The following is a 10,144-nucleotide window of genomic DNA, read 5'->3' as shown; positions in this document are numbered from 1 at the left end:
CATCACGGACATATCACTGAACACCTTTTCACAGATTTAGGCACGGACATAGATGTGTGAATGAGGCTTAAGGCTGGGTTTATAAAGTTTTGTTTGTGTTGTGTTTTTTTTGCCATGTTTTCTTGACCTACGATTTGGTGTGTATTTTTTTTTATTGCATTGTGTTTTTTGTGTTCCTGATGTATATTCAATACTACATCCTATTGTGACTACTGCCATTTGTTCAGGCACTATTCCATACCCTTCTCATCGAAAAAAAAACAACGCGTCAAATGTGTGAAGAAAACAATGCCATAAAAAAGCACATGTAACATGACAAAAATCACGCTGTTTTTATGGCTTTGTTTAGAAAAAAACACACCAGACAAAATGTGTGTGTAGGTACCTTAAAAGGATTGTCAAAGTTCAATTTTTTTCAAGAAAAACTGCAGAAAGGGCTGTTAACAGAATAAAAAAAATAAAAAATAAAACTCACCTTTCTGAATGCCCCTCCAATTCTGTGCTGCCACTAAGCTTCAGCTGTGACTCAATATTCTGGCTGTAGTGGTGATATGGCGATATACTAGGCAATCACCAGCCCCAGCGGACTCGTGCTGCACGCCACTGAGGCCCAGCGCTTACGTGCTGTATAATGGCCAGACACTGCAACAGCACTGTGGGAGGACAGAGTGGTGGCACTGGATCGGAGGGGGCCCAGACGGTGACTTTTTTTTTTTTAGTATTTTAACAAATTTCCTGCAGTTTACCTCCCAAAACTGAACTTGGAAAACCCCTTTAATGAGAGATAAAAGTACCTATTACTTTGTCAAATAGCACAGAAATCCCAGCATGTAAAAAGTAAAAAAAAATATAAATAAATCACTGGCAATTCCCTTGACTTTTTGAAGACATTTTCATGCTACTTGATGCATTTCCAATGCACAGCGATATCACCGCAATCTTTTTGTAATGTCATTAAAAGGTCTAGGTGTCAGTCTAGCCTACAAGTGGTTTACTGTCTGGGGGTCTCATGAATCTTAGTCACATTTCACCCATGGCTACGGCATAGATGCTGCAGAACAGGAGACATCTATGGGCTCCACGATTATGCAGTGCAAAGATGGGGTGGCTACTTTTATGATCCTTTATGTATTAAAATTTTATTTAAAAAAAATAAAAGACAAACAAGAAGTCCCTTGAACTTTAGAATTAAAGGTAAGATTGAAAGACGGCTGACCTTTACGACATGAAAATTTTCTGCCGTCTTTCTATGAAACTACAACATATAGGGCATTTATCCAGGACCTCGGCACAGGCAGCACATGCCACCAAGTGACCACAAGGGATGAACACCATGCACACAGCTTTGTCCATACACACTTTGCATATTTTCTCCTCTTCCAGTTTCCTCAACTTTTCTTCTATGCTGTTCTCTGCAAAATGTAAAACAACAGTTATGAAGAAGGAAAAAGCCAACATGGTGAGAGACAGTGTGCATGTTAACAATACTATAAATGTATAAATGGAATGGCCGGGACTGCCTTATCCTGCAAACTGTGATTTAAAATGATAGTATCAAATGATCTCATCCACATTGAAAATTGTCTGTGATACTCGACTCAAATTCCCAGAGTTCTCTACTTGTTCAGAATCTGCTCTGGTGATTTAGATTCTGGGGGACATATGTCCGATCAGCCCCGCAGTGGTTAGGTGACCGGTCAAGAGGAAGCATGGACTGGCGGGGGATCTGGCAAGCATCAGAATGGGGAATGTGGGGTAATGGCGAGTTGAATATGATTTTTTTTATTATTAAATTATTTATGTGTTCACAAAGGCTAAAAAATAATAATAATAATAATAATAATAATAATAATAATAATAATAATAATAATAATAATAATAATAATAATAATGTCTGAAAAATCAAAAGTACATTTGGGGTGGGACCCATGAATGGAGTTAGTCCGCTACCTGGACGCGATTCTCTCACAGATTTCATGCAGATTCTGCCTTCATCATGCAGATTTCAAATCCACGCAGACAAAAAAAAAAAAATCCCATATGAATGGTAACAAGGATTCCAACAATGGACTCTTGGATATGATGAACAATAGTCCTTTATTATTGCAAGTTAAAAACAATGCGTTTCGGGGAATAGTCCCCTTCTTCGGGTACAAATAAGAAGCAAGCATAAACCAAGGTGACTGGGTTCACGGAAACTTTGTTTCTAGCTTGCAATAATAAAGGACTATTGTTCATCACCTCCAAGAGTTGTGTGCCAGAAAACCGTACCTTTGGATGCTGCAAGGGTATGGTCACACAGCTTAAATTTCATTAGGATTGTATGTGAAAACCGCCGTAAATCCATGTCCCATTGTTTGCAGATGGAAACCACACCTTGTACCTGTGGATTCTACATCCCTACTGAAAAGCGAGCACTCGCTAGGGGTAGACTGACAGTAGCTAGTACCATCACTATATCACGCGAGATTTCCTGATGACTGGTAGCCCTTGAGACCGGAACCTACAATTACAGGTATACCGTGTCGAGGGAGAAAAGAATCCACGCAAGTCCTCCCGGTAAGACTGTTACAGTTTGTCTAAATAAGCGATGGCATTATTTGGGAGATACAGCGGGACGCCGCTGTTGTAGACAAGTGAGCGGGACGGCGCTCTGTTCAGTGTCAGCGCTTGATTGCACTTAAGATTGGAGACTGCCTGGTATAGGGATTCGGATTTTTAGAGGACATTGGGCGATTATCTATCGAATTTGATACGATTTTTATTATGAACATTTAGATCACTGCATCATTCCACCTAGTTTTCTTTGGATTCTTCTGATGGACTATGTATGAGATTTATAATCACCAATATATATTATTATCGTTGCTGTCATAATACTGTATAAGCTACCACTCGGATTTTACCTATTTCTTTTATACATTATTAAATTCTACTGGTTACATTACTACAGAGAGTGCCCCACTATATTTTATTTCTATACATTTTATTTTCTGTCAATGGGAGCACCTCTAAGTGATTCCTCGTTACTCGTGTGCGACATATTTCTAAATGATACTATACACACTTTGTAGAGTTCTGCCTACCACTCAAGGTAAGACAAATTAACATATTATACATTTATCTGTCTTTACGTAGTAAAGCTTATATTAAAGGGGCAGATAATCCTGAATATCACTGCTAATCAGCGTTCATATGAACCCTCGTTAGCAATGATCTGGCAGTGTAATACTGCCATCTTTTAGCAGGTTTAAAAATAGTTTGCTGGCAAACAAAGATTGAGTATGGGGATGAGTGATGGCATAGTGTTCGCTCCTCCCATACTGAGTAGAAGATCGCTGCATGCAATAGCAGTGGTCTCCTCCACTGACGAGCAAGCGACTGCCGGGAAGGAACGCTTCCTTCCCGACAATCGCCTAGGTGATCTGCAGATCCCATGTAAGCCTTACCCTATGGCAGTCCAGCTTTGTGTTTATTCACATCCCTAGCCTGAATGTTAACATATCCTTACAGCATGTCAGTCAAAAAGCTGACTACAGGTTCCAATAACAAAGAGTGGAGATCTGAATGCAATTGTGCCATCATACATGCCCTAGACCACCAGCGGGACCCATGAACCCACCTTAATTAATCCTAACTTGCCTGCAAAAGAAAAGTTTGCAATTTATTTACCATCTCAAACTTGCTTGGATCAGAGGCTCTGGACCCAGTCACGTGACATGTCTTAGGAAATCCTACATCCTTCAGTCTGAATACCAGGTTTCTGGTCAAGGCTATAGGCAGGAACATCACTTCCACAGCCCATGAGCTCATGAATAGACATGACTCTTCTCAGGCAGCCATGACTCTTTCCCAGGCCCAGGGTGAAATGATTATGATGCTGGTTCTTAGCAACCACTTTTAGCTTATGAGTGAGGACAGCATCAAGTTGATGACAGGTTCCCTTTAAGCTTTGTAACCTCTCCTGACATGTCCGTTTTAGTAGCTACTTACACCCTTCGTGTAATAATTATGAAATATCTTTTCTTATTACTGTATGTTGTGCCATTCCTTTATTATTCCTACTAGAAGTCGTGAATTGCTAGCAGTTTACAATGAAGGTCCAGCTGGTTGCTACCAGTTGAAGGTACGTCCCTGCACAGTCTAATACTGGCAGCACTGACTGGATAGTGTCAAAATGTGCAGGGACACACTCCCAACTGGTAACACCCACCCGTAGCTTCATTGCAAACTGCTAGTAAATCAGTCATAACTTCTAGAAGGAATAATAAAGGAATGGCACATCATAGAGTCATAAGAACAGATGCCCCAGAATTGTTCTTACAAGTAGGATGCAAGTAGTTGCTTAAATAGACAGGTTAGGTAAGGTTACAGGTCCTAGATCACAGACGTCATTAATGTGATCTTCTGCCATGTATTTATGACATACCAGAATATCATATTCACTGAAACACCCCTTTAATTACCCACAGATTGTGCACGCCCTATATTTTCTTACCTTTCTCTGTTGACTTAACGTTTCTGCTTGCAGACTGAGAGTTTAATAAGTCTGAGACCAGAATTTCGACGGATGTGTAGTTTTTTCCAGTGTTTTTCATTCTTTTTAACATAAGTTTCTTGATTTCTTCTAACTGAAATCCCATTTGCTGTGCATGATTCACCAAAGGGTTCTTCACCAATTCACTGTCTAGAGAGAGATACAGTTCTATTAAATGCAGAGAAGCTAATAACGCGGACAGTTTTCCAGCAGCTCACATCTTGGTAGAGATGCATTCGCTGGTTATCTCTAACGGGGAATGTCAGCACTGCCCAGGAGACCGTGCCCTTTAACCACCCTCACTGTGTTGCCAGCTGATGCCACTGAAGAATTTACTGTCTCCAGTCTCTTGAAAGGGAATCAGTTAGTAGTCAAGATGCATTTAGCAAGGGAAATATGCTCCAATAAAGCTGAAATAGTGCATGCAACCCCCTCCCCCACTGACTGACTGATACATGACTCCTCATTATGCCTGATTGGCAGAGAGGGCATGAACTGTCAATCACAGCTGCCCGCTTCATTACCGTTATGTACATGTTATGCCAGAAGGCAGAATGGGCCACATACGTGATGTGCATGTAGGAGATAGTAATGAAATCTGAATAATCACATGAGACTCATGCACACGCTTTCCGATAGTATTCATTACATCCAAAGATAGCAAAATGACCCCATGCCAGTGCTACCCGGCCACAGTCCCACCAGATTGCTTTTTCCCCTCCCCCTACACAGAAGTTACTAGATGCCGCTCACATGTAAATTCCTTTCTGTGCCAAAGAGCGCCCATCAGAGAATGCCTGGGCAGCACAAGTAATGACCGATCACTTTTCTAGGGCAGAAGTGTTTTGTGCCAGATAAAGCCAAAAATCCTATACCTAGAAATTAAAGTGGTTGTGCAAGAATGGGGGGAGGGTTTTGGGTTTCTTTCATTAAAGTCGATGGAAAGCTATAGGTGGTGTTTTTATTGCAACTTTTAATCGTGTGACTATATTCTTACAGCCAGACACAAGACTGTGAAAAGGAAGAATGGGGCATGGCTGAGCTCCTTCCTGACACAGGAAGAAGTCTTCATGAGACAAACTAGGACCAATGGAAAGAGGGATAAAGGCAAGAGCTGCGATATTGTTTTGTGCAGGTTCTGTCTTCAGCATTCCCTATAACGAGAGGTCCAGCAGAGGTCTGACCGCTACCAGACAAAAATGCCAAGAATCAGCCAAACAAAAAACTGCATTGTCGGCCGGAACAACCAGCCGCAGGTGTGAAATAAGCCTCAAGCAGAGTGATATGTACAATCCAAACATATCTGATCTGCTGGCATTTCAATTCCTGGCTGATTTCTTTGATACTGACTCTGGGGTAACGTGGACTACTCATCCTGAAAATGGCAACTCAAAGTTGTAGGCTTTACTTTTGTATTTGTATCCTGACAGACTGGAAGTTAAAGGGCATCTGTCAGCAGATTTGTACCTATGAAGCTGGCTGACCTGTTACATGTGCGCTTGGCAGCTGACGGCATCCGTGTTGCCCCCATGTTCATATGTGGCCGCATTGCTGAGAAAAATGAAGTTTAACTATATGCAAATGAGCCTCTAGGGGCGTTGCTGTTACACCTAGAGACTCAGCTCTCTCTGTAACTGCCGCACCCTCTGCACTTAAAGGGAACCTGTCACCTCCACTGAGCGTTTCTAAATGTTCATTGTGTTACCCTAAACATATAAATTACACTTTCCACCTCATCACCACGACGGCTACTAGGAGATTGACCCCTGACCTCTGTAGGGGCAGGAACAGAGAGAGGGTTTAAATCCCCCCCTCCCACCACCAACACCAGTGTTTCCTGTCCCTACAGAGGACAGGGGCAGAGAGAGTCTCCCTGTGGGGAGATGAAGATGGTTAACTTTGTAACACCTTACCTGGTGTTCCTTCTGCCCTCCTGCGGTCTTCGTACTAATGCTGGGCAGGGGTGAAGGAGGGAGGCCTCGCTCCATTACGATATGTGAGCCTGCTCCCGGGCCGCAATCTCCCGCCGGGCCTCCATGGCTATAGCCGGGTGCGCGCCTAAGCGCTTAAGGAAAGCGGCGGACGTCACTTCCGGTGGATGGGGGAAGTGACGTCATTCAGGAAGCGTCGCCAGTTCAAATTTCGGCGCCAGCAGTGCCGAACGTCTCTGCGGATACCTGCGTACCTCGGAGTAGGTGTGCTGTCATGTCGACCGAGCCCCGCTCTCCTGGAGACCCTTCTGTGCCGCCTACCGTAAGTTCCCCTGTGGGGAAGCGCTTATTTGCCCTGTTACTTCGTTTTAGACACTGTACCAGGTTGCTTGTTCATCCTCCTCCTCCACATCTCTGGCTTGGGGTTTCAGGCTATATATCTCCATGTATACTTAACATGGCTGATTGGAGTTATTCTTCCCAGGTCCCTAAGGAGGCTCAGAAAAAAAGTCAGGAAGCAAGCTAAGTGTGTGTCCTGCCTCAAACGGCTTCCGGACGACTACCGCAAGAGACTATGCAAGGACTGCATCTTTAGCGTTATTTCTGAAGAACAGCCTTCCTTCTTTGACGAGTTAAAATCCATGATACATGAGGAAGTAAAATCCTCCTTATCCCAAATTTCCTCCTTACCCAGGGACCCACCTCCACCTAAAAAGCGAAGGGGACCATCTCCTTCCTTATCAGACCCGGAGGAGATAGGGGAAGATGCTTCATCATCCAGAGCCTGGGTGGACGAGGAGGCATCCTCTGATTGAGACTTCAGAATCCGATAGGAAATTTTGTTTTTCATTGGACGAGATGCCAGACCTTCTAAGGGCTGTTCGGGCCACTATGGGGGTAGAAGAAGCCCCAAAAGCCCACTCCGTACAGGATGAAATGTTCGGGAGACTCCGGGTTAAAAAGACCCGGGTGTTTCCGATCAATGAAAACATATGAGATATGGTGCTTGACGAATGGTCCAATCCAGAGAAGCGCTTGGGGGTGTCCAGGTCCTTCAAGAATAGTCTATTATTTGACACTAACGAAGGAAAAATTTTCAACGAAACATCAAAAGTTGACATTCAAGTGGCAAAAAAAAATCGTGGGAAGCGGCGATGTTTAATTTAAAAGCGAACATCGCAGCCACCTCGATAGCAAGGTCCATGGGGTTGTGGCTAAATGAGTTAGAATCTCACATCAGAGATAACACTCCTAGGGAAGAAATCTTAAAGTCCCTCCTCTTATTAAAGTCCGCCACGGCATTTATGGCAGACGCCTCGGCAGAATCGGTCAGATTTGCTGCTAAAGACGCCGGTCTCTCCAACGCGGCCCGCCGGGCTCTGTGGATGAAGAGCTGGTCAGGCGACAACACTTCAAAAATTAAATTATGCTCCATCCCGTTCTCGGGGGAGTACGTCTTTGGCCCTGTCCTGGACCGTATCTTAGAAAAGGCTGCGGACAAGAAAAAAGGCTTCCCAGAGGAGAGACCCTATAAAAGGAAATATCCCTTTCGGGCCCCCACTAGCCAGAACAAATCCTTTAGGGATAAAGGGAAGTCAGGACGCTGGAGCTATCCGAAAGGAGGCAGGGGTAGAAATAACCCTTCCTCCTCTCAAAACAAGTCCTCGGATAAACAATGACGCCAGAGTCGGGGGGAGGTTGAAGAATTTTCTGACTCCTTGGGAGTCCATTACCCCGAACCCTTGGGTCCGGGACATCATAAAATTCGTATACCGAATCAAACTTTCTTCATCTCCCCCAAACCGCTTCATTGTTACCAATCCAAACTCCCCCAATGTACGCAAGAAGATTCTGCAAGGAATTCAGAGCCTTCTGGCGATGGATGTAATAGTACAGGTCCCATCAACACAGCTAGGACAGGGGTTCTATTCAAATCTTTTCCTAGTAGAGAAAAAAGAAGGCTCGTTCCGGACGATTATAAACTTAAAAGCCCTGAACAAATTCATAATTTATCGGAAATTCAGGATGGAATCCCTAAAGTCCCTGATTCCTTTAATAGGGAGAGATGCTCTGATGTGTTCAGTAGATCTTCAGGACGCTTACTACCACGTCCCAATCCATCCAGACTCCCAAAAGTTTTTGAGATTTGCCATCCAAGACCACAGGGGGGTAACCTGTCACTTCCAGTTTACGGCCCTTCCCTTTGGGATATCATCTGCGCCCAGAGTCTTCACGAAACTGGTGGTCGAAATGGTGGCCTTCCTGAGGCGCAAGGGATTGGTGATTATACCATACCTGGACGATTTCCTCCTGATTGGAAATTCAGAGAACAAACTCAGAACAGACTTATTAACCTTCCTGTCTCTCATCCAAGATCTAGGGTGGTTGGTGAACCAAAGAAAATCAAGTCTTGTACCTTCCAGCACTATCCAGTTCTTGGGTGTCGTCCTGGATTCCCGGGTTCAACATACCTTTCTCCCACCAGACAAGGTCAGAAGCCTCCAGTTGAAGGTTCGACGGTTTCAGAACAGGAGGTCTTGTCCCATAAGGGAAGCTATGAGTCTCCTGGGTCTTCTCTCGTCCTGCATTCCATCTGTCCCATGGAGCCAATCCCACTTCCGATCTCTCCAGTCATGGATTCTCAGAACTTGGAACAAGCAGCAGTCCTCTTTGGATAACAAAGTTCTGATCCCTCCAGCGGTGAAGACCTCCCTAGACTGGTGGAAGAGCACAAACAATCTGTCCTTGGGAGTTACCTGGGAGAAGACTCCCTACATTCAAGTGCTTACAGATGCAAGCGAAAAAGGATGGGGAGCGAAAGTGGGAGATCACTTCTTTCAGGGTTCCTGGATACCAACAACCCGATCTCAATCTTCCAACTTCAGAGAGCTGGAAGCAGTTTGGAAAGCTGCAGAATTCCTTCTCGTGGGTCGGCACGTAAAAATTATTTCAGACAATGCGACGACGGTAGCTTACCTCTCTCACCAGGGAGGCACGAGATCGGAGAAGCTGATGTCCATCGCAAGAAAGATCTTCAATTGGGCGGAGTCCCACGTGAGATCCATCCCCGCGATTCACTTGAAAGGGGTACTGAACGTGGAAGCAGACTATCTCAGTCGCCAGTTAATAGACCATACCGAATGGTCTCTAAATCAGGACGTGTTTCAGGCTCTGGTAGAAAGATGGGGCACTCCACAAGTGGACCTGTTCGCCTCCAAGAAAAACACAAAAGTACCAACATTCTGATCATTGAACCCATGGGACAATCCTTGGGCGCTGGACACGCTCACGATACATTGGGACTGGGACCTCTGTTATGCGTTTCCACCCCTGCCTCTACTTCCCAGGATAATTCAGAAACTCAACCTAGAGGACACGACTCTAATACTAATAGCTCCTTATTGGCCGAAAAGGAGCTGGTTCCCTTCCTTAAAAAACCTGTCAATAGAGGACCCATGGCCTCTTCCTTCCAGGAGGGACCTGCTTCATCAAGGGCCAATCCTACACCCAAACCCGAGCTTCCTCAAGTTATCAGCTTGGATCCCAAGGTCCAGAGGTTGAAGTCACAAAGGCTTTCTGACCAAGTAATATCTACCCTGAAAGCGAGTAGGAAGAAGGTTACCTTCTCGATCTATCTAAAGATTTGGAAGAGATGCTGTTCCTGGATCGGTAACCC

At 44.4% G+C, this 10,144-nt stretch overlaps 1 protein-coding gene across 2 annotated transcripts in view; it reads right to left on the bottom strand.

Moving 5' to 3' along the window:
• Nucleotides 1-621: 621 nt before the first annotated feature.
• Nucleotides 622-10,144, bottom strand: part of LOC120977195 (X-linked inhibitor of apoptosis) — a 49,480-nt gene continuing 39,957 nt past the window's right edge. For both annotated transcript variants that reach the window (XM_040405004.1, XM_040405003.1), the window contains exons 6-7: nt 4,499-4,687; nt 622-1,412 (exon numbers count right to left, since the gene is read on the bottom strand). In XM_040405004.1, the coding sequence (XP_040260938.1) occupies nt 1,219-1,412; nt 4,499-4,687 (383 nt within the window). In that variant the 3' untranslated portion in view covers nt 622-1,218. The remainder of the gene's footprint in view (nt 1,413-4,498; nt 4,688-10,144) is intronic.

The sequence above is a fragment of the Bufo bufo genome, chromosome 8 (assembly GCF_905171765.1).
Source record: "Bufo bufo chromosome 8, aBufBuf1.1, whole genome shotgun sequence".
In the NCBI taxonomy this organism is placed as follows: domain Eukaryota; kingdom Metazoa; phylum Chordata; class Amphibia; order Anura; family Bufonidae; genus Bufo; species Bufo bufo.
The sequence above is the reverse complement of the archived record's forward strand: the minus strand, read 5'-3'. Positions and strand labels throughout refer to the sequence as shown.